The 25597-nt window shown below is 41.1% G+C and overlaps 1 protein-coding gene across 2 annotated transcripts in view; it reads right to left on the bottom strand.

Annotated features, from left to right (window-relative positions):
- The window catches only part of LOC133657516 (cGMP-dependent protein kinase 2), a 166862-nt gene that overhangs the window by 130826 nt on the left and 10439 nt on the right, over nt 1–25597 (bottom strand). For both annotated transcript variants that reach the window (XM_062058951.1, XM_062058952.1), the window contains exon 3: nt 3410–3766. In XM_062058951.1, the coding sequence (XP_061914935.1) occupies nt 3410–3766 (357 nt within the window). The remainder of the gene's footprint in view (nt 1–3409; nt 3767–25597) is intronic.

Genomic DNA, 25597 nt, shown 5'->3' with positions numbered 1-25597 from the left:
ACAGAGCAGAGCGGACCGTGCGGGACAGGAAGTAGTGAATAAAATACAAAATAAAACACCGGGTTAATTTTCAAAATAAAATGCACTGTGTTTACGGCGGATCACATTTTTCTCACAGTAGAGTTTTAGATATAAAGTTTATTGTGACTTTGCTATTACTGTGTGGGTTAACAAAATAATAATAATGATAATAATGATAATAATAACAATAATAAGAAGAATAAACATGATAATAATAATAATAATAATAATTATTATTATTATTATTAATAATAATAATAATAATTTCAGCATTCTGGGGATATAAGATGTAGGTTATCTGTTAGGAATATTGCCATCTGTATTTAAACTTGATTCATGTTGATTATGCCTGCAGCACAATGCCAAAAAAGAAAGGATACAGCCCTACTGGCCCCTGGTCAATATTTTTGGCCCTGTATTGTGTTTCAGTTGTTTAGTCTGAGCATTAAGTGGGAAAGACCATAAGTTACAACTTGATGGTGAGTTCATCAAGTTAAGGGAAGAAGGACAGATTTTCACATTTAAGTTTTTTCCATTTGGGTATTTATTTTTGTATTTTTTTTCAAAGTTCATGTTGCACTGTTCAATGTTCAATATAAAGTGCTTATCTTTAACAATAAATAGCCTAATAATAAACCAGTGTTTTGTTGCTTTTCATGTCTTCCAAGCCTATGATAATGTGAATTAACTCCATTATGACCATAATTTGTTGAACAAAAGAAATGGCAATCACTTTTAACTACAAAGGACACACAGCTAAGTAGTTAGCTTCCTATTAGCAAATTTAATTTTACATTAATTTCCATATTGGTGTAAAGCAGTGGTCTCAACCTTTTTTCAGTGATGTACCCCCTGTGAACATTTTTTTTAATTCAAGTACCCCCTAATCAGAGCTAAGCATTTTTGGTTGAAAAAAAAAGAGATAAAGAAGTAAAATACAGCACTATGTCATCAGTTTCTGATTTATTAAATTGTATAACAGTGCAAAATATTGCTCATTTGTTGTGGTCTTTCTTGAACTATTTGGAAAAAAAGATATAAAAATAACTAAAAACTTGTTGAAAAATAAACAAGTGATTCAATTATAAATAAAGATTTCTACACATAGAAGTAATCATCAACTTAAAGTACCCTCTTTGGGGATTGTAATAGAGATCCATCTGGATTCATGAACTTCATTCTAAACATTTCTTCACAAAAAAATAAATCTTTAACATCAATATTTATGGCACATGTCCACAACAAATCTAGCTGTCAACACTGAATATTGCATTGTTGCATTTCTTTTCACAGTTCTTTTTGACAGACATTAAAAAAAAATCTCACGTACCCCTTGGCATACCTTTAAGTACCCCCATTTGAGAACCACTGGTGTAAAGGACCAAAAAAAAAATTCCTGCCCTTTTCTGACTTTGAGCCCCTGCCCCTCTATAATCATGTGCACGTCCCTGTCCAGGGGTACGCGTACCCCCATTTGAGAACCACTGGTGTAAAGGACCAAAAAAAAAATTCCTGCCCTTTTCTGACTTTGAGCCCCTGCCCCTCTATAATCATGTGCACGTCCCTGAAGCACAGGTTTTAAGGAGTGGGTGGAGTGGTGTGGGTGGTGAAGAACAGAGGAACAAAACTGTGATGTGATGGTCAAATGTGTGAATTAAGGACCTTAATTTAAGGTAGTTTATTTTGATTTTTTCCCCAAAAATTTTTTGCACATCGTTATGTACATTTACATAGTTTTAATATGTAGTAACTTTATATTTGTTTATAAACCGTTATGTTACCTTGTTTCTGGTAACTCTGTTCATTAATATTATTTAAGTATTTGCTTGATATTTAATTTAATGATGTTGTTTTTTGTACAATTGAATTTGTTCCTTTTTATATATATTTAAGTGATTTTATTGTTGCACTTTATTGTTTTTCTTGCACTACGAATTATTTTTGCACATTGCTGTTTCAGGTTTTTGTTACCAAAAATAATAAAGTGAATCAGAATCAGCTTTATTGTCCAGTTATGTTTAACACACATGGAATTTAACTTCAGTAGACTGCACTCTCTTTGTACAAAGTAAACATTAAATATGAACAATTACCTAAAAATATAAACTAGTAATTAAAGACTAATATGTACAAGACTGATGAGACAAGATGACACTTTTACTGTAAATACAAAGCTTTATCACTTGGACTGTTCAACCCCAGGCTACTCTTGTAGCTGAATGTTTTGTACACTTTAAGATTAGGAACCATATGTGGCACTCTGGACATAATTTGTTCATTCATTGGTATTATTTATGTTCTTAACTGGGCCACCCCCATACCTTTATTAATGACATGTCATTTGTAAAGACACGCCAGGCTGACAATAGGATAATGTAAACAACACTGCCAGAGCCGCAATGAGTTTATAGTAGGTGTGTGAATGATCAACAATCAATATTATTGGCAGAAATAGAGGGCCCCAAAATCAAATTTTGCTTAGGGCCCCATGGAGGCTTGGGCCGGCACTGCTCGGGATAGTTCATCATACAGCCCTTTGAGACACTTGTGATTTAGGGCTATATAAATAAACATTGATTGATTGATTGATCCACAACTTTTTTCTTCTCCTGCTCATAAAGATCTGGCACAATCTTATCGCTGAAGTGGGTGCGCAACGGGATGTCGTAACGTGGCTCAAGCACGTTCAGCATGTGTTTAAAAGCTTCCTTTTGCACAACCGAGTCTGACTGCACCTATAAACACACAGATTAAATGGCGCGGGGCGTTGAAGCTCCTCCGTTACACCACTCGCCATGACCACGCTGTGTGTGGACTGAACGTGCGGACACCTTTTTTTTTTGTTTCATGTATCAAACCGCGGATCACGTGTGTGCCGAACCGCAGACACGCCCCCCCCCCCCCCCCCCCCCCCCCCCCCCCCCCCCCCCACACCCAGACACACACACACGCCTCTTTTTTTCTCTCCGGCGTGTGACAGAGGAAGATTCAGAAGACACCGCAGCGCTTCTGTTTCTAGCCGATACTACATAAAAAATAACGTAAAGTAACGCAGTAACGCATCATGTAGTAACGGTAACTGAGTTACTGAATATAAAAAAATAACGCGTTAGATTACTAGTTACCGCCGAAACTAACGGCGTTACAGTAACGCGTTAGTCCCAACACTGGAAATATATATGAAATACTCGAGTTGGTGAATTCTAGCTGTAAATAACCACGCCCCCAACCACGCCCCCCGCCCCCAATGTGTTGACATTGAAAAAAAATTTCTTCTAAATTGTTGTAATTACATTTTGATTGACACACTTCCAAAATTCAGCTAACACTGGCTGGACTTAATGGTGAATAGTTAGTGAATAGTAACAAACTGGTGGTATTGACTTACCGTAAATCCTTCTGGATTGGTTTCACCATAGAAATGTGTGTATTTCTACGCCCTCCACAGAAGTTCTCAGAAGTGGGTTCAGCAGAGACGCCTTCTTTAGCTTTGAACCTTCTGTGGACCTCCATGGCCACCCTGTGGAAATGACTGGGACCCTGGTTGATGACACTGAAGCGGCGTGGACTAACGCCTGGTGGTGAGCGTCCCAAACTGTTGTTGTACCCGATAGCATCCTGCAGTTTGTCAATCTGACAGATCTTGGCTTCCAACTCCCTCTGCAGATGCTGCAACTGAAGTTCTTGGGCCTTTACCTCTTGGTCCCTCTGCGTGAGTTTTCCCTCCAGGTAGGTTATCCGCATCCTTAGGATGACAACTTTAGATTAATGTACAATAGATATGTATGGAAAACATGACAGTTTATGAAGCTTATTCATGTTTTTGTTCTGTTTTATAGCCAAAATAATATCATGCAGTGATTGTATACGGGTGTCTCTGAGGACACATTGCCAAAAATGCATACACTGATACCGTGGATTTTGTATGTCTCACTTTTCGATAACGCTTTTCCTGGTTTCCCTTCGTTAATGGTTACCCTTTGGCCAAGCGACCAAACAAACTAATGTGTCTATTTCTGTATCAACCTGCAGAATTGAATGCCCAATCAAAGAATCCCACTATTTTTTTATTGAATACATCTACAAAATAAGCCACTATGGGGTTAAAAAAATTTAGCGATTTGCAGCATACTGCCGTGGGGATTCGGAGTCAGTAAAATTCTAAATCTTATAATAAAAACTAAAATGTTCTAATTGTTTTAATTGCAGATTAATGAAGAAAATCAAGGTACTACTGTATTTACAAGACACTTTTGTTTGATTTGAATGTTCTCATGTAACAATATTTAATCAGTTACATTTTTATTGCATCAACAAAAATACAAAAATACTTTACAGGATTTGTGATGGTAAGGTTGATTCACGTGAACTCCATGCAGTAACTCCAGACTTCAGAATACAGAGTAGTCTGAAGACAATAAGACTAAGGAACATGCAAAAAAGCACAAAAACTACACAATTGCATTTTCTATCATAAGCAAAGAATGCAATCTCAAGGCTCAATTGACAAGTTTGCATTTTCCTTGAGACCCAAATGTTTTAAAACACATAGGGCCTGATCTCTGTTACGATTTAGAAGGCCTTAAAGGATTGCTTATATACAAACCCAAAACCAGTGAAGTTGGCATGTTGTGTAAATTTTTAATCAAAACAAAATACAATGATTTGCAAATCCTTTTCAACCTACAGTATATTCAATTGAATAGACTGCAAAGACAAGATACTTAACATTGGAACTGGTAAACTTTGGCATTTTTTGTAAATATTAGCTCATTTGAAATTTGATGCCTGCAACATGTTTCAAAAAAGCTGGCATATGTGGCAAAATTACTGAGAATGTTGAGGAATGCTCATCAAACACTTATTTGGAACGTCCCACAGGTGAACAGGCTAATTGGGAACAGGTGGGTGCCATGATTGGATATAAAAGCAGCTTCCATGAAATGCTCAGTCATTCACAAACAAGGAAGGGCGAGGGTCACCACTTTGTGAACAAATGCGGGAGCAAACTGTCGAACAGTTTAAGAACAACATTTCTCAACGAGCTATTGCAAGGAGTTTAGGGATTTCACCATCTATGGTCTGTAATATCATCAAAAGGTTCAAGAGAATCTGGAGAAATCACTGCACAACATTGAATGCCCGTGACCTTCGATCCTTCAGGCGGTACTGCATCAAAAACCGACATCAGCGTGTAAAGGATATCACCACATGGGCTCAAGAACACTTCAGAAAACCACTGTCAGTAACTACAGTTTGTCGTTACATCTGTAAGTGCAAGTTAAAACTCTACTATGCAAAGCGAAAGCCATTTATCAACAACACCCAGAAACGCTGCAGGCTTCGTTGGGCCCGAGATCATCTAAGATGGACTGATGCAAAGTGTAAAAGTGTTCTGTGGTCTGACGAGTCCACATTTCAAATTATTTTTGGGAAGATGTGGACGTCGTGTACTCAGAACCATCCGGACTGTCCTAGGCGCAAAGTTCAAAGGCCAGCATCTTTGATGTAATGGGGGTGTATTAGTGCCCAGGGCATGGGTAACTTTAACATATGTGAAGGCACCATTAATGCTGAAAGGTACATACAGGTTTTTGGAGCAACATCTGTTGCCATCGAAGCAACGTCTTTTTCATGGACGCTCCTGCTTAAATCAGCAAGACAATGCCAAGCCACATTCTGCACATGTTACAACAGCGTGGCTTCTTAATAAAAGAGTGCAGGTATTAGACTGGCCTGTCTGTAGTCCAGACCTGTCTCTCATTGAAAATGTGTGGCGCATTATGAAGCGTAAAATACAACAACGGAGACCCCGGACTGTTGAACAACTTAAAGGCCTACTGAAACCCACTACTACCGACCATGCATTCTGATAGTTTATATATCAATGATGAAATCTTAACATTGCAACACATGCCAATACGGCCGGGTTAGATTAGTAAAATGCAATTTTAAATTTCCCGCGAAATATCCTGCTGAAAACATCCCGGTATGATGATGTTTGCGCGTGACGTCAAGGATTGTAGCGGACATTTTGGGACAGCATTGTGGCCAGCTATTAAGTCGTCTGTTTTCATCGCAAAATTCCACAGTATTTTGGACATCTGTGTTGGTGAATCTTTTGCAATTTGTTTAATGAACAATGGAGATAGCAAAGAAGAAAGCTGTAGGTGAGAAGGTGTATTAGCGGCCGGCTGCAGCAACACAAACACGTAGCGGCTACATCGTAGCTGGTGTTTCATTGTTTACATTCCTGAACGATGACAGTCAAGCTTTACCATTGGCCTGTGGAGAACTGGGACAACATAGACTCTTACCAGGAGGACTTTGAGTTGGATACGCATGCTTGTGGAGATGAGACAACAGAGACTCTTACCAGGAGGACTTTGAGTTGGATACGCGCTACCGGGAGTATGCAGCTGCGGCTTCCAAACATTTGATCGCTTGCCCGTACGTGCGTGCCGCTATGTGCATGTCACGTACGTAACTTTGGGGAAATATATGTGCTGTATTAACTTTGGGGAGGTGAACGGTACTTTGGGCTGTGGGATTGAGTGTGTTGTGCGGGTGTTTGATTTGTATTGGCGGGTTATATGGATGGGAGGGGGGAGGTGTTTGTTATTCGGGATTCATTTGTGGCATATTAAATATAAGCCTGGTTGTGTTGTGGCTAATAAGAGTATATATACAGTATGTCTTGTGTTTATTTACTGTTTTAGTCATTCCCAGCTGAATATCAGGTTCCACCCGCCTCTCACAGCATCTTCCCTATCTGAATCGCTTCCACTGCCCTCTAGTCCTTCACTCTCACTTTCCTCATCCACAAATATTTCATCCTCGCTCAAATTAATGGGGAAATCGTGGCTTTCTCGGTCCGAATCGCTCTCGCTGCTTGTGGCCATGATTGTAAACAATGTGCTTGTCCTGGGTATGACTCAAAACTGCATCCGGTGATGAGGCTTCAGTTCGGGAGTTCTGGAGTTTTGGGGAAGGTGGAGTTACCCCTCAGTCATCATTGCTCCCAGGTCCACTCTGACCCGGGGTGGTAGTACCTGTCAGGGTCCCAGCTATGGGTTAAATAGCATTTCAAAGACCTCAACGGTGGAAGTGGCAGAGGATGACACTGCATGTCACAACGGCACTGAAGGCGGATGAAGGCTGCAACAGAGGGTGGTCTCCAGTCGTCATGGATCCATGCCACTGGATCAAGGCCCCTCTCTGCCAAGGACCGTGTGGTGGCTGCAGGCGCATCAGTCTCCCCACGCTAAAAGACGTCACGCGCAGGCGTCCTCCCGGAAGGGAACCTATCCATTCTGAGGACAGTCATACTCGACTACGAGTGACTGCCGATGAAACAATGTGCAGATGTGAGGAGCCCCACAACCTGTGACGGCACGCTACTTCCGGCAAGGCTTTTTATCAGCGACCAAAAGTTGCGAACTTTATCGTCGATGTTCTCTACTAAATCTTTTCAGCAAAAATATGGCAATATCGCGAAATGATCAAGTATGACACATATAATGGATCTGCTATCCCCGTTTAAGTAAGAAAATCTCATTTCAGTAGGCCTTTAAGCTGTACATCAAGCAACAATGGGAAATAATTCCACCTGAAAAGCTTCAAAAATTGGTCTCCTCAGTTCCTAAACTTTAAACTAAGGTTACTGAGTGTTGTTAAAATGAAAGGCCATGTAACACAGTGGTAAAAATGCCCCTGTGCCAACTTTTTTGCAATGTGTAGCTGCCATTAAATTCTAAGTTAATGATTTGCAAAAAAAAATTGTGTGTCTTAGTTCAAACATTAAATATCTTGTCTTTTGAATTTTATTTAATTGAATATCAGATAAAAAAAGGATTTGCAAATCATTGTATTCTGTTTTTATTTACGATTTACACAACCTTCCAACTTCACTTGTTTTGGGTTTTGTAAAATTCATCCATAATATGAGATGCATTTATGTTGCAATTTATGGCGTGACACTGAATAATGACTAGACAGATGTTGGGAAGTTTGAATAACCTTTAAAACAGAATTGGGACATCCTGTTTTCAGATTAAAGGTGGCGGTTCAAGCGTAAGGGCAGGGAGCTAGTGTAACAGGGACCAGCCGGCTGCGCAAGATGTACGTTGATAAACCTCACTCCCTGATGGCTTCAAATAGTGTGCTAACCCAGCACCTACAACACTATTTGAAGCTATCAGGGAGCGAGGTTTACCAACGAACAACTGGCGCAGACACTCTGGCTGGCCCCCGTTACACTAGTGCAGGGGTCACCAACGCGGTGCCCAAGGGCACCAGGTAGCCCGTAAGGACCAGATGAGTCGCCCGCTGGCCTGTTCTAAAAATAGCTCAAATAGCAGCACTTACCAGTGAGCTGGCATTTACAGAGAAAAATAGTGCTGCACTTTCCCTCTGTGCAGATGGTGCTGAAAGACAATGCTTCTGCATCTGAGGCTTTTGACAAAGTTGCAGAAAAGTACTCTCAGGTCATAAACAGAGTTGGGAAAGAGTTTAAGAACAGGTTTTGTGACCTGGATCAGCTTGAGCCATGTGTGTCGTTCATTTCTAATCCTTTCATGAACGTGGACATATGCATTGCTGAGCAGTTAAGTGCAACATTCAGCCTGGATGCTGAACAGGTGGAGATTGAAATTGTAACACTGCAAAATGACCTCCACCTCAAAGCCCACCAGGCTGCACCAAACTTTTGGTGCCTTGTTGACACAGAAAAGTACAGTGGTGTATGTGCAGCAGCTATGAAGGTTGCAAGTCTGTTTGGTTCAACTTATCTTTGTGAATCAGCCTTTTCTGACATGAACTTCATCAAGAACTAACACAGAACACGCCTCACTGATGCACATCTGCAAGACTCACTCAGAGTTGCAGTGTCAAGTTACACACCAGAGTACAACACACTAGTTAACAGCATGCAATGCCAGGCTTCCCACTAACTGACAAAGAAACAGATAACAGATTTGGTGTCCAGTTCAAAGTGTGACATGATTTATTAAAAAATTTGAGAGTTGACTTTTGTATTTTACATGAGTTATTATTTGTACAAACAGGGTGCAAAGTAATTCATGATTTGTTAAAAAATGCTAGTGGCTTGCTAGTTAAAATGGGATATTGTGATTTCACAAGACTGTCTTAGAAGTGATCATTTGAAAATGTTCAATTTGAAAAAAGTGCACTTAAGAGAAAATATAAAAATAAAGTGTTGCATATTGATATTGATCTGTTTCTATATATATTTATTGTGAGAAATCATTAAGATGATCAGTGTTTCTACAAAGATAAATATCATTAATTATTAATAATAACAGAGTTAAAGGTAAATTGAGCAAATTGGCTATTTCTGGCAATTTATTTAAGTGTGTATCAAACTGGTAGCCCTTCGCATTAATCAGTACCCAAGAAGTAGCTCTTGGTTTCAAAAAGGTTGGTGACCCCTGCACTAGTGCATAAAGATTCATCAGCTGAGGTTTGATTAAAAGACATTGTACACAAAGCGTCATATATTAGGTTTAATTCAAAGCCCAAATTAAAGTCACCCCTTTGCAACCACCCATCTTTGTCTTAATAAAAACCCATAGGTTTTGAGTGAGAAAAAGATAAAGAAGGCGCTCTTGCGTCCGCATGAACTAATAAGCGTGGTGACGTGTGTATTCAAACGTCCAGAGCAGAGGTGGTCCTCGCTAGATTTACGCCCTGGACGAACCATCCCTTGACCCCTCCCCACCTTCACCTACAAAAATAAAGACTTACCTCCAAACCCTGCCATCAACACAACAATATATTATATTATATTATTTTATAATATAATCTAAAATACACAAAGATAACTAAAATAGAGGAAACAAGATAAATAAATGAAATATAAATTAAATACAGTGTATAAACACCAATGCAAATTTCACAAATCCTTCATCATGGGATAATAACCTTTCTGGAAAAATACCTGAAAAAAAGATAACCAAAAAAAAAACTATGGAGCATAAAAAGATTATTGCAGTAATCTTTCATATTTTACATATTAGTTGTGTTTTGCATCATCCTAATAACATCTGAACAATTCCAGTTATGTTAACACACCAGTTTTGTAAATAAACAAACAGCAGATAATTAACATAATATCAATTTAGTGCTCAGACTGTTGCAGATTTTTCGAACCGTGTTTTTCACCCCGTTTACAAATGGCATTAACATTAACTGGTGTGAAGTGTAATGTAAAACTTGACTTTTCTAGCATTCCATCCCTCCATCCTTTTTCTACCGCTTATCCCTCGATGGAAAATCATCAATTACATCATCGTACGAAATCTGCTGTGCAACTGTACAATTGATGCTGTCTGATTCTGGCAGATTCAGAAAGACGGTCCTCTGACATCGAGGATCTCAAGTACATTTTAACAAGCTTCACTGTTTAGCCCGTCAATCAACCAAAAGTCACGTGAGTCACGTTGATGACAGCACACTTATTTCTTTTCAACAACACCCAATTATTACATGTAGGTATATGGCTATATTTTAATTTAGGAGTGAAATACAATGTATTTGGAAACAGTTTGTGTTGTGTAGCCTCACTGGCCTGGGATCACATTATCCCCTGCCCCCTTGCCAGGTTGCCTCTTAAACCAACTAGGCCACTTTGTCGCGAAATCTGGCGACTTTCCAATCCTGTTGGTGACTTTTAAAAAAAAAAACAGCTACTAGCGACAAATCTAGCAACTTATTAGAGACTGTTTATTGTTTTGGAGAATCTGAGGTGAAAGCACTAATCAGGATGCTGCCGTGAACCCTTCCCTTGTTCCAAAGCACTCACAGGCGATAGCTGGTGCTGCTCACAAGGCAGGAATTGCAGCTGTTATGCGCAAATCCTTTGCAGTCTGGACTTTTATGGTGCGTTTCATTTGTACTGGGAACTCTATGTAAAAAGGGTTACTAATGGAAATGAGCAGCGGTAGTAGGGCTGGGCGATATATCGAATATACTCGATATATGGCAGGTTTGTCTCTGTGCGATATAGAAAATGACTATATCGTGATATTCGAGTATACGTTCTCACGCAGTTGCTTTTAGCAGCGGGCATTACACTACAGGCGTTTCTCACTCTTTTTTTTGTCTCTCCTTCTCACAGAGACATAAAACAAGCGCACCTTGTTATATATACGTCACATACTGCACATGCGTGCAACGTCATACGCCCTCGCGGAGCAGAGGTAGCGGCATGTTAAGTTAGCTGTAGCAAGTGGTACAAGCGGAGCTGTGCGAGTGACAATAAGAGAGAGAGAAGGTGCGAAACTGATCACAAATGGAGGAAGAACAATTAATGCCCAAAAAAAACCAGCACGGGATCCATCGTCTAACGGTGGTTTGGCTTCAAGCGGGAAGATATTCAGCAGACAACAATAATATGCAAAGTATGCTGCAAAAGCGTTGCTACAAAGGGTAGCAGCACTACTAATTTGTTTTTTCATTTAAAAAGTCACCCGCTAGAGAATGAAGAGTGCTTGAAACTCTGCACGTTAACATCTCCGGTCGGTGCCACACCCATGCAGAAACAACCTGCACTGACCCAATTGGGCCTGACGTCTTCCATTTACAGATCACCACCATATGAAAAACAGTCACAAACAGAAGGAGATAACGTCCGAAGTAACTTACATAGCGAACGGAATGGCCCCAGTTAGTGTGGTTGAAAAGCCCGGATTTACAAAGCTCATCAACACACTTGACCCTAGATTTAATCTGCCTAGTCGCAAATATTTTGCAAAGAAAGCTCTACCCGAGTTGTCCATTAAAGTGAGAGAAGAGCTGGCAAACCAGCTTGCAAATGTGATCCACTTCTCCACAACTGTCGACATATGGAGCAGCCGAACGTGTGAGCCATACCTCAGTTCGACGGTTCACTACATCAACAATTGGGAGTTGAAATGCAAGTGCCTTCAGACGAGTTTTCTTCCCGAGGACCACACAGGCGGGATCATCGCACAAGGCCTGCAGGATGCTCTGATGTCATGGAACTTAAATGAAGCTCGCCAGGTGTGCATCACCACGGATAATGGAGCTAACATTGTCAAAGCTGTGAGCCTCAACCAGTGGACACGTCTACAGTGTTTTGGCCATCGCCTGCATCTTGCAATTGGTGAGTTTCCCCCTGTGACAGTAATCATCTTTCAGCATTGTTATAACACCCTGATTCATAACACAGAACTATTTTATCTATGCAACTAAAGTGTGCGCGTGTTTGTGTGTTTGTGTGTGTGTGTGTTTCAAAAAAAGTGCATAACTGTGCATCTTAGCTTAGGCAAGAGTTTTTATATAAATGGTCTTACTTTTTCTGCATTAGTGTGTCAGTAGACTGCTTTTCATATTGCATTTTTTAAATTTTGAAAGGTATATTTTATGTAAGTATCTTCACTTTTACCCACTACTGTATAAAAATAATTACCAAAATTTGTGGATTTCTTCACAATTACTGTAACATTATAAATGTTTGTTTTTCATTCTCAGAGAGAAGCATGAAGAACACCCGCATTGAACGTGCAGTTGCGGTGTGCAAGAAGATAGTAAGCAGCTTCTCGTTCATTTGGAAGAGGAGAGACCTGGCCACCGCACAGCAAGAGCTGACTCTCCCTGCACACCAGCTAATCAGTGAGTCTCCTACCAGGTGGGGATCCCGAGAGAAGATAATTGAGCGGGTGCTGGAGCAGGAGCAAGCGATTTCTCTAGTCTTAGCCGCAGACAAGAAAACCCGGCATCTCGTTCTCACCTGGCAAGACCTGCAAGTCCTCGAGTCAGTGCACAAGGCTCTCAAACCCCTCCTGGAATTCACTGATGCTCTATCAGGTGAGAGTTACATCACAGTGTCCTATGTCAAGCCTGTACTCCATCTCTTCAAGTCCAGCCTCTTGGCATATCAGGAGGATGACACGCCACTGACCCAGTGTATCAAAGCCTCGATCCTGGATTATCGGAGCGAGACGTTTTCTAATCCTTCCGCTAACGCCCTGCTGGACATGGCAGGCTTAGTGGATCCCAGGTTCAAGACAACATACTGCACAGAAGGAAAGGTGGAGGACATCAAGAGCAGAGCCTTAGCTGAGATGGAGGCTATGCTGTCCGAGTCTGACCAGGGCACAGCTGAGTTGGCTGCTTGCCACCCTCAAGATGAATCAACGGCATCACAGCCAACAGGCCACTAAGAAAATCCTTGGAAGCTTCTTTAAAACAGTAGCAACATCATCCTCCAGCACACTATCACAGAGAGAGCGTATTGAAAAACAGTTGTCTGCCTACTTGCACTCTGTTAATGTTGACAGTGAAGCAAATCCCCTGCAGTGGTGGAACGACCATGAGGAAGTTCCAAAACCTAAAAAATGTGTCAAAAAAGTATCTGTGTGTGCCTGCCACCAGTTCCCCATCGGAAAGGGTGTTTAGTACCAGTGGGAATATAGTTACATGCCGCTGAGCATCTCTCAAATCAGACACCGTTGATAGGCTTGTGTTTTTGGCACAAAACCTCTGAACAACCTGGTACTACTCACTGGTTGTTTTCACAAGCACAACACACCATGCACAAAATGCAACTATATATTTTTTGAACTTCTTATTGGTGCCATATATTTCATACAGAAGAAACTTGTGTTTTTGGCACAAAACTTCTGAACAATCTGGTACTACTCACTGGTTGTTTTCACAAGCACAACACACCATGCACAAAATGCAACTATATATTTTTTGAACTTCTTATTGGTGCCATATATTTCATACAGAAGAAACTAAGACTAAAGCTGTGACCTTTTCCATAAGTAACCTCATTGACCTTTTATTGCCATTGTTTTATGTTCAGGCATTGTGGCCATACAAATAGGGTCCTCTTTTTGAAATATCTTGTGTGAAGTGAAGTGAAGTGAATTACATTTATATAGCGCTTTTTCTCAAGTGACTCAAAGCGCTTTACATTGTGAAACCCAATATCTAAGTTACATTTAAACCAGTGTGGGTGGCACTGGGAGCAGGTGGGTAAAGTGTCTTGCCCAAGGACACAACGGCAGTGACTAGGATGGCGGAAGCGGGGATCGAACCTGCAACCCTCAAGTTGCTGGCACAGCCACTCTACCAACCGAGCTATACCGCCCCCGTGTGACATCATGCACAAAAGTGCACTTTATTTGTTTGAAAATATTGTAGTTGCGTTCTGTTCAAATAGTGGACTTTTAATTGAGTGTTGTTTATAATAATAATAATAATGGATTAGATTTATATCGCGCTTTTTCTATTGTTAGATACTCAAAGCGCTCACAGAGAAGTGGGAACCCATCATTCATTCACACCTGGTGGTGGTAAGCTACATTTGTAGCCACAGCTGCCCTGGGGTAGACTGACGGAAGCGAGGCTGCCAGTTTGCGCCTACGGCCCCTCCGACCACCACCTACCATTCATTCATCATTCATTTCACCGGTGTGAGCGGCACCGGGGGCAAAGGGTGAAGTGTCCTGCCCAAGGACACAACGGCAGCGATTTTTTGGAGCGAACCTGCAACCCTCAGGTTTCTGGCACGGTTGCTCTACCCACTACGCCACGCCGTCCCGTGTATAAATGTCATCTTAGTGACATCATGCACAAAAGTGCACTAATTTGTTTTAAATGTCTCTGACAATATTGCACTTTGTTTTGAAATTACATAAATGTTTGTGCTAGTGTTTAATAAATACAGTTTTGGTAAATTGACTTAGTTGTGATTTCCCTCTCTGCGTGAAAGTTTAAAACTAGCATATATTAATGCAGTATGAACAAGAATGTTTTAATGTAGACACATAGAATCATCATACTGGTGTGATTATATGCATCAAGTGTTAATTCAAGGCTAAGGCAACATTTATAATGATAAATGGGTTATACTTGTATAGCGCTTTTCCACCTTCAAGGTACTCAAAGCGCTTTGACAGTATTTCCATATTCACCCATTCATTCACACACTGATGGCGGGAGCTGCCATGCAAGGCGATAACCAGCACCCATCAGGAGTAAGGGTGAAGTGTCTTGCCCAAGGACACGATGGACATGACTAAGATGGTAGAAGGCGGGGATTGAACCCCAGTAACCAGCAACCCTCCGATTGCTGGCACGGCCACTCTATCAACTTCGCCACACGAAGATATATGAGATATATATCGTGTATTGTGACATTGCCTAAACATATCAAGATAATAAAAAAGCCCACATCGCCCAACCCTAAGAGGTAGTCTATGAAACTGTCAAGTTTGGTTTTGATTTTTTTTTCTCATTGATTGGGCCCTAGGCGGTCGCCCACATTGCCCATAGCAAAATCCGGCCTTTGTCCAGAGATCTTTGTAACTATGTATTGTTGTTGATGCAATACAAATGTAACTGATTGAATATTGAAAAGATGGTTCACATGTTCTGGTGGACTTGGTCAAGGTCTGAGGAGGCCTGTTGCCAAAAAAATTGTGACCGCAACTGTTTTGTGATCATGGAGAAACCCAATTCTAATAAAGGCACATTTGTCAAAATGAGTTGTTGACGAACCCCAAGATGCAGAGATGGCGGCAGGCATTGTCCAGGAAAACATGATTTAATGTTCATAAAATAAAAGGTAAAAACACAAACCAGGAAATAGGAATAGCCAACACTGAAAACAGGAACCAGCAAACAGAAAAACTGGAAACAGCTAATGGCTAACAAGAAAACACAAAACAAAAGAGCTAGGAGAAAGCAAACTACAAATAGCTAACAGGAACAGCTTACCGCTACGACGACAGGTACAAGGACAAGTAGTAGCACGACAGGTAGTAGCTGTAACGATATCTACACGACAGGTAGGAATGACAATAATCCAGCACTGACTGGAGGGGAAGGCAGGTTTAAATAGCAGCTGGCTGATTGACACCAGGTGTGGCCAGGTGCCAATCAGCCGCAGCTGAGGGGAAGCAGCACTCAGGGAGACAATCAAGAAATAACCAAAATAAGAGTGCTGACATGAACTAAAGACAGGAATCAAAGACAAACGCAGAGGAAACCTAAGACATAGCCAGACTGTCAGGGACAAGCCTGACAACATTGGCCTGTTGTGCGAACAAGGATGGCTGTCTTCCTCAGAAATTGATCGTCATAAACTGAAAAGTGAGCACTAACGTTCTTTTTTAAATACTGCACTTTGGCTGTTTCAATTTACTGAAGAATACAATTTAATATGTATTATTTTTTTTCTCAAAATTTTACACAAAATTCAATGTTTGGTCAGTTACAAGGAGTCTAGAATATGTTTATCTGGCTTTTTATAGGTGCAATCCAGGAATAGGGAATTTGATTTCTTCAACAGTTCAGGGAACTGCAAGGTCAGGGACGTAAGGATTCCGCGAGTTAGGAACTTGTTATTGTGAATATAGACATAGCCAGGGGCGCCGCCAGGGATTTTGGGCCCCATGAAAAGAATCTTTACAGGGCCCCCTGTATTATAATTTCATCATCATTAGGGGCCTCTCTGGGCCCCCCTCCATCATGGGCCCCTAGAATCCGTCTCCTTTACCCCCCCTTTTCGGCGCCCCTGGACATAGCATCTGGGATTGACGAGTCACCGAAATACTGACCTAAGGAATCTGCAAGCCAGGTGTTCGCAAACATTGCCGTAGCACTTGATTAAGTCTACGGCTCGCTAGGGAGGTCAACTATTAGTAATTAGTGCCATACTTTATTGAGTGTATGTGTAACAGTTGAATTCGGTGCATCACTCAAGTGACTACAAATTTCTGAGGGAATTCACTATTGTCTGAATAATTGGTTCCATTCTCGAGCTCAATGAGAACAGGAGCTACTGACAGCTCAAATGTATGTGTGTGGTGTGCTATTGGATCTAGACTTTCTTTTTGCTATACATTACATTGTATTTCTGTCTCAAAACCGCTATAACTTTTGATATGTGAATTTTTAAAGCCGCTATAATTTGTGGGGAATATTGAGGGTGGTATCGAGTTAAAAGTCAGTTTTTCATCAATGAATGTGGGCAGATGTGATACCCTCCCTTTCATTGACTTCTCTGTCTGTATGTGTAACCGTTGTTTTTCGTCTCTTGTTCTTCCTAAAAAATATGTGCATGATGTAATCAAGGGTAGTTTGTGCAGATATGTTTTGTTTGTGTTTGGAGTTCAACTCTTTGAAAGGACTTGGAGATTAATGGCCTCAATGTCAGCATTCAGGTCCAGTAAACCTGTTAGGGAGGTCAAAAATCATGGCCAATATGGATGTCCAGATACTGTACGTAAGAACAGACAGTGGTGGTCTACAAGCTTATTTGATAGGTTGTGGTGGGGTGCTGGTGAAGCTGTGGCTGTTCTGCAGAAAAGTTGGAGAGGATACACTGGAACTAGTTTCCACCTCTACCACAACAAAGTGTCTGTGATGAGGCTTAACTTGCAGTGGCATGAAAACAAATAAATAAATAAAACTCTTGTTAGTGCAATAGTTTTACCTACATAACTACCAGTCAATTTTGCAGGTGATTGTGAATTACTTTTACACAGACTTATCCCATGTGGGAAGAAGCATGTATCAAAAACAGGGCAGTAACAATGTAAAAGGAAAAAACAGGGCACTTTAAATAAAAGTGGCAAAGCGTTCACCAAGCTATGTGAGGACCAAAATGGCCACTATGGTAATCATTTATTTAATTTGGCAATTATAGTTTGTGATGTTGTTGGCATACAGCACAATTTGTTCATAGCCCGACATTTTGTTTTTTTTTATCAAAATGTGGATCTGAGTGTATTAGTGGTCTGCAAATTAGGGAGTATTATGTTGGGTTTCCTGAATGTCAAACAGATGCCTCAAAAAAGGTTGATGAAAGGAATGTAGAGAATGTTTGCACCACAAGGAAGTGACAAAGACTTGAGTTGTTGCCCAGTATCTTCTCAGCGCTTCAGGGTGTGTGACTTCTGTGATTTTTCGTATTTTGACAAATTTTGTCCATTATGCTAACTCAATGAGTCACAAAAAGAAAACAGACCAATGTGGAAAAAATAAGGGAATCCCTGTGGAGTTACAAAAAGACTATTTGCGAGGAGTACATTATTGGCGCTCACAAGTATGGAAGATTCGATTCGCAGGCCTTGTACCACAACACGTTTTAGTTGTGATAAGATTGGACTTTTCAGGAGAAGGATGCCAAAGCACATACATTTCAGTGGGGAAGAGCTACCTTCATTTGTGGAGCTCTTTCAAGGCACACACACGGCCGCTCTCACCCACCCCGTTTTCTTTCCATCTGCTTCTTTCTTGTCAGCTTCTATTTGCCAATGTTAATGTGAGAGTATTTAACTTTCTTGCCAAACGTCTCTTGAAAAACAGAATTGTCCCGTATTTAGATACAAAAGTACACATTCCGTATTGAGCTGTCAAGGGACGCACTGTCCCGTATTTATATAACTGTGAGAATCAAAAAGTGTCCTTGACATATCAAAGGATTCCATTGAATGAAAACAGCTTCACAATAGTCTTCCACAGACCAAGCACGTCGATGCCAGAGTGCCTGATCGCGCACCTGTCAAACTCATTGCAGACCAACTTTTCTGCCATCAGGGAATTAGCTTTGCCTTGACTGTTAGTCACTCTGCCTCAGCTCAACGGCTGCTAGTTAGCTAGCGTTAACTGCCAAGTTTCTGGCAACCGGGACTCCAAATGTGACTTTTCATATGCGAGGAATTGGGAAAGTTCGGTGATCCTTTTTGTCCGACGAGGAAGCTACGTGTGGCTATCATGCCTGAACGGTATGTGCTAGCTTAGCTACTCTACTAGTTAAAAACACTGCTCTCTTGTTGTCTGGCCCACAAAACACTCATTGTTTATCTAAGTTGTTAAACTGAACATAGTGTATCCAGTTTTATGATAGTGACACTATAAAGATCACTAGTAGTTGGTGATACAGTAAAGGGTCAAATAATATTTGCTTCAACTCTTACTTCTTTTTTTGTCAAAGTAGTTTTTATACTAATGAAAGTTAGTCATAAAGTTGAACACTGAATGTCTACGCTTTAAAGTTAAGCACTGCAGATGTCTCTCAAGAAAGGTGTTTATTTTTATTATGGCAAGTTAAACAGAAAATATTTATATTTTAGAAAAAATATTGTTTTTCTTAGTTAATTTTGTTATTTTGCATTACAACTTGATTATTGAACGATTAATTTGCCATATATTTGAATTATTCCAAAACCTGCGCATCTGTTGAAATTCTGGTTGGAGTCAAATAGTAAAAAAATATGTGTATGTGGAGATTGTCAGTAATCAGGTCATATAATCCACAAAGGTTTAAACAATGCAACTGGACTCTTCTGAAACGTCCTCAACAAACAATAATCCAGTTGCCTCCATTTAACTTTTGCAGATATTATAAAACTTTTGTTCGCACAAACAAAAATAAAGGCAAAAAGAATCGGTTCGACCAGCCCTGCAAAGTGTATTCCTGGACACGTCAGGCTCTGTCACTGATCAGAATATTAAAATCAATGTATCTGCACTACGGTTGTACGGTATACAGGTATTAGTATAGTACCGCGATACTAATGAATCATATTCGGTACTATACCGCCCCTGAAAGGTACCGGTCCACCCAGCTGGACCCATTACCTACCTGCATGGCACTCAGCATCAAGGGTTGTAATAGGGGGTTAAATCACCAAAAATTATTACCTGGCACGGCACCGCTGCTCCCCACTGCTCCCCTCACCTCCCAGGGGGTGATCAAGGGGATGGGTCAAATGCAGAGGACACATTTCACCACACCTAGTGTGTGTGACAATCATTGGTACTTTAACTTAACTTTAACTTAAGCTGCTGGTGTGCATGAGATGCTTGTGGAGCACAACAGGATGTGAACCCTGAGTTTATCATGTTGTGTCTGAAAGTAAGCTTATGCCACAGTTATAAATGATAAATGGGTTATACTTGTATAGCGCTTTTCTACCTTCAAGGTACCCAAAGCGCTTTGACAGTATTTCCACATTCACCCATTCACACACACACATTCACACACTGATGGCGGGAGCTGCCATGCGAGGCGCTAACCAGCACCCATCAGGAGCAAGGGTGAAGTGTCTTGCCCAAGGACACAACGGACGTGACTAGGATGGTAGAAGGTGGGGATTGAACCCCAGCAACCAGCAACCCTCCGATTGCTGGCAAGTCCACTCTACCAACTTCGCCACGCCGTCAGTTAATGCCTGTTTGTGCTACAGCTACTAAACAACAGAATGAGGGGTCCCCTGACCGGCTTGGTTGGACCATAGCCATGCTGGATCACATGCAACAGCCACAACAGTCAGAGAAGTTTAATGGGCATTTTGGTGCTTTCCCAATCAAGTAGGACTACTGTAGTGAGGACGCAAATTCCTTGCGCATTTGTGGGGATACAGGGCACAACACTCATGCCCATTGCAGAGCCAATCACCTGTGCTTTGTCTGTTTTGTTCCTGATAATGCACATGCAGAGTGTCCTAGAACCCTGAATGCTACGGCCTAAACCTGCGGTGTAATAAGCGGAAAACTAGTCGGCCTGCATGTTGAAGGAGCAAGTGCAAGGTCTGAGTGTTATCCCCCAGGTACTGCAAATAATATAGTTAATGATTTAGAGTCAGTCTACCTGAGTGTGAGGGAACAGCGACACAGACTGGTCTTACAAAACATCCAACGATTGAAACCACATGACAAACTGTTTTATGTAAATGTGACTTCGGCTGGTAAAGTGTCTGTCAAAGTGATGCCACATTGCGGCTCAATGGCTAGCACGCTCAGTTCTGCTGTCTTTCCTCAGTAGCTGGAGCAAAATTTGATAGTGGGCACGGCCCTGGAACAAACTAATGTTGTCTTAATAGGATGTGGAGGCACAAAGACTATTCCCTGCTGATGTGTGCGACCTGGAAGTGGATGACTTTGGATGCAAGGTGGTTGTGCCGATGCTGGTAGTTCAGGATCATAGTGATAATCTTATTATTGGCAGAAATCTACTAAGGTTCCTGGTTCGTTGGAGAGAGGTCTTTGTGACCACAGCGCCACTCAAAATGAATATGACAATGACCTGCAGAGAGAATTGTTGAGTTTGTTGGCTGAGGTGGAAAAAATATTTGGACAATGTTCCTGAAAAAGATGGTGTTGTGAAATTCTGTCACCTTGGAGTCGATGACTGAACATTTAGTCTGGGGCAAGATACAACAACAAAGTGGGATGCCGGCTGGAAGCACAGTGATGTTGGGTCCTGCAACCCTTAATTCAAGAGCGAGATTAGTTTTGGTGGGGAGTTCAGCAGCGTTGCTGGCAGAAGACAAATGGCAGCCAATTAATTCCACAGGCAAGCCTGTTACCTCGAGGCAAAATGCTAAGATAGCTGATGCATACTCACGTGCGGCCCTTGAACGTTTCGACGGTCCTGAGCATGTCGTACCTCTCAGTTAAGCGTTCAGCAAAATGTGCAACTGACAGCAGCTGACCCACGCATTGACCATGACATTCGCAGTATAAGCACATGGGAGCCACACACAACTCACACCTCACTCTGTTTTATCCGACATTGGTCTTTCTGACATTGACACTTGTGACATTTCCTTGACTTGCAAAGACTTCATTGCAGAGTATGAGACCATCTTTTCCAGGGACAAGTTGGATTGGGACAGAGCTGTAGGATTTCTTCATTGAATCCGTGTCGTGGATGCAACTTCATACCACCAACACCGTACTGGTAATTGAGGCGGTCCTTGGATATACGGAAGAGCGGGTGTTAGTCTGGAACAAGTCTGATGATGTGAGGGTCTGTATGACTTCCGCTGGCTCAACGTGTGCACTGTAAAAGACGCTCATTCCCCCCCCACCCAGCTGATACTCTGGTCGCCTTAGGTGGTAAAGCTTATTTTTTTTAGAAATGGACCTCACTTCGGGTTACTACAACGTTAAAATACATCCTTATGATAAAAACTACACTGCAATTACATTGCCTTTTGGATTGTATGAGTACAATTGAATGCTTTAAGGTCTGTGCAATATTCCCTCAATATTCATGAAAATTATGCTAAGGGTATATTGGCACTAAAACTTCTTTAATATGCTGTTATTTGGATGATGTTTTAGTGTTTTGCCCAAAATGAAGATCTGGTAATAAGGAGGATAAGGATGGTCTCTGAACGGCTTAAACTTGTCCTGAAGAAATGCCATTTTCTGTGCATGTCAGTCTGGTTTCTGGGTCACATTGCCGACGCTGATGGCATTCGAACGGATCCCGACAATGTGGTGGCCATCACCTCACTGACTGAGTCTGACCTCATGGACCCAGGGACGGACGTTCCCTCACAGCGGAAAATCAGGATGTTTATTGGAATGGTGGTGCTCTATCAGCAGCTTAATGAAAATTGTTAAGCGATTGCCAAGCCACTCTTCTGCCTCACAACCGCCAACAGGCGTCCTCGTAGGAGTAAGAAGAAGCAAAAGCAATTGCAGAGAAATATATCGGCTGAGGACTTGATGGAAGAGTGTAGATAGACTTACACTTAGACAAACTTTATTGATCCACAAGGGAAATTTTTCCACACAGTAGCTCAGTTACAATTTTAAGAGCTCTTCGATTGCGGAGCTCTTGAGCGTGGCTGGTGTTCAGAAATAGCAAAACACCTTACCATCCGATGGGGAAAAGCTAATGAGAAAGGATGAACAGGACTTTGGGAAACATAATTCGGGCTCTTCCTCCGAGAGTGAAGCACAGATGGCAGGACGTGTTGATTGAGTGATTGAAACGTTTATTAGTAGATTGCACAGTATAGTACATATTCCTTACAATTGACCACTAAATTGTAACACCGGAATAAGTTTTTCAACTTGTTTAAGTCGGGGTCCACGTTAATCAATTCATTGATGCCCCTGATGTTCAGCTACAACTGCAGTCCATGAACCAACCGGCTTTGCCCTATTCCTGCTCATGTTTGGCAGAGTGCCAAGAGTCTTTGTTGACATAATCTTTGACTCTGTCCTGGGTGAGTCAGAAGAGGCAGAATATGATCAGCACTCAGCAACATAGGGTTGGAGTTGGGGGTTAAATCACCAAAATGATTCCTGGGCGCGGCGCCGCTGCTGCCCACTGCTCCCCAAGGGGATGGGACAAACGCAGAGGACAAATTTCACCACATCTAGTGTGTGTGTGACAATCATTGGTACTTTACTCTTAATCTTAATGTTAATATGCTGTGTCTTTGTGGAAAGACTTGTTGGAAGCCATGAAAATTGCAGACTGTAGCATCCAAACAGTTGCAGCGACACACTGACTTGTACAACTGACGAGTATGTGGAGCACCAGTGGTTGTGGGAGACAGAATGTTGCTGACCAACAAAGGGGAGTATGGAAATATAAAATTGGCAGACCGCTGGGAGAGAACCATCTATGCGGTGGTCTGTGTGAATGAAGAGAGCCAGACTTTTAAGATCCAGCACACTTCCACTGGTCAGGAGAAAGTTGTGCATCGCAACTTTATTATGCCAGTGAACTTACTCCCCTCTCTGAAGACGCTCCTGCGGAAGAAGTTATTACATCCTCTGTGTCAACCTCGAAGAGCAAATGGGTGTGGTCAGCGAGCTCACTGCGGACTCTGTGGAGTACAGGATGAGGGCATGGGTGTCTTCTCTTCCCTCTGACACCTTTGGCTGAGAAGATTCGGAATCTGCTGACCAGCTAGCGGAAGTAGATGTTGCTAAGCAGTGTGACAGGGCTTCTGTGCCGTCCGACGCTTCAGTACCAGAAGGGAATTTTTAGGTGTTTGGCAGCTTACCAGATGCTGGCCTGTCTGTGATTAGTAAAGAGTGTGCACGACCTGACTGTGCACTTGTGGTTGATGATGGGTCGCAAATTTCCCGCCCACCTACTGACAACTTGATTCTGCTCTTGATGACTGCAGTCCTTCTGCTGGTCTTGCTGACATGGACGTTAGAAACAATATAAGATCTAGAGCAGGACATTTGTTGAAACCCGCTACCAGATTGATAGTTTATCCATCAACATACAACCATTGTATCCTACACTTTTTATTGCTTTATACTTGCAAAAACGATCTCTGGTTATCACTGTTTGTTCATTCCTTTCATGCACTTTTCTAGCGAGGGTTATTCTCCACTGTATCGCTTGTATTACTTTCTTTTTTGGGGGGAACTTTACAGTCATGAGTAATATGTATTATGTATTATGTAATAGGCATATTTGTGTTCCCTGTCAGTAGAGGCGAGGTTTGGCTAACCTTTCCCCATCCCAATTGTTTTTGGAATGGTTGTATTGACTGGTGTTAGGATTGTAATTTTGTCAAATGTGACCTCATCAGTTGCATAAGAAGACAGATGTGATTTATATTTGCATGGACATTATTGTAAATATATTATAACCTAAATGTTCTTCATGGGCACTTTTTTAAATCTCTTTTTCTGTATATTTTGCAATCTTGGTGTGTGTTGAGTAAAAAGTGGAATTCAGCAGGGGGTATGTATTTGATTCCACTTGTTGTGAGTGTTCAATAGCTCAGACATGGGCTGAAAATAGGTTGGGCTGGCATTACAGCCGCCAGTGCCATGATCGAGGTGAGTAGGGGAGCGCTGTTGCTAATATGATATACTATTCTTCATAATGTCTTATAAAGAGCCTCATTGTATTGACTGGTGCACATTCTATACCACATTAGGAAGTAAACTGTGTCCATTAGATCACTTTAGCCTCCTGTAAATCATTATTTCATAACTGCAACGCAGAGCCCACAAGGCTTGAACTAGCAACCATTGCAGTGCAATCAGCAGGTGTTACACACGTACAACACTTAAGACCCTTAGCATAACAGTGCTAGTATGTGTAATTAAATTATAGAATTAATTAAGCAAATAATTATAACAAAGTATTAATATGATTCAGACTGTTTACAAAGTACAAAGAAGAAGAATCTTGATAAACATTTTGAACCTTACCAAAAAATTAGACAACTTAAATCATCTCATGGTGCGAACCATACATTACTTAATTTATTTATGACAACTTTATTGATTGTTATGTGTATTTAAGAAATATTTACTTACTTATTGTCTTATTAATTCATTTAATATTTACTCATTAATTTATCACTGTACTGTTTCAAATAGAGTACAAACAAATATGTTAATAACTGCTATGATACGAAAAGGAGTAGGATTAAATAAGCTCTGCTTTCTCCTACTCCTTTTCAGACATGCTGTAATAAAAAAAAAAAACTGGAAATATGTGATGTATTACATTGTAAACGTATGCATGTTCGAAATAAACTGACACCATAAACATCATAAAAATCCATTATTCATATTTACATTGTTTGTTGTGGAGACATATCTTCACTATACAAACTGTTCTATTTATACCCTGTTCCAGAACCAATTTAGTTTGTAAATTTATAAATTGAGGTTTCCCAATACAATGTTTTACAAAAAGATCAGAAATAGAAACATGCCCACAAGCTCAACGAGTGTGCATTACCCCTGTTCTCTTATCACTAAAAGTTTTAAAATGTGAAATACTTTACAT

The sequence above is a fragment of the Entelurus aequoreus genome, linkage group LG09 (assembly GCF_033978785.1).
Source record: "Entelurus aequoreus isolate RoL-2023_Sb linkage group LG09, RoL_Eaeq_v1.1, whole genome shotgun sequence".
Classification (NCBI taxonomy): domain Eukaryota; kingdom Metazoa; phylum Chordata; class Actinopteri; order Syngnathiformes; family Syngnathidae; genus Entelurus; species Entelurus aequoreus.
The sequence above is the reverse complement of the archived record's forward strand: the minus strand, read 5'-3'. Positions and strand labels throughout refer to the sequence as shown.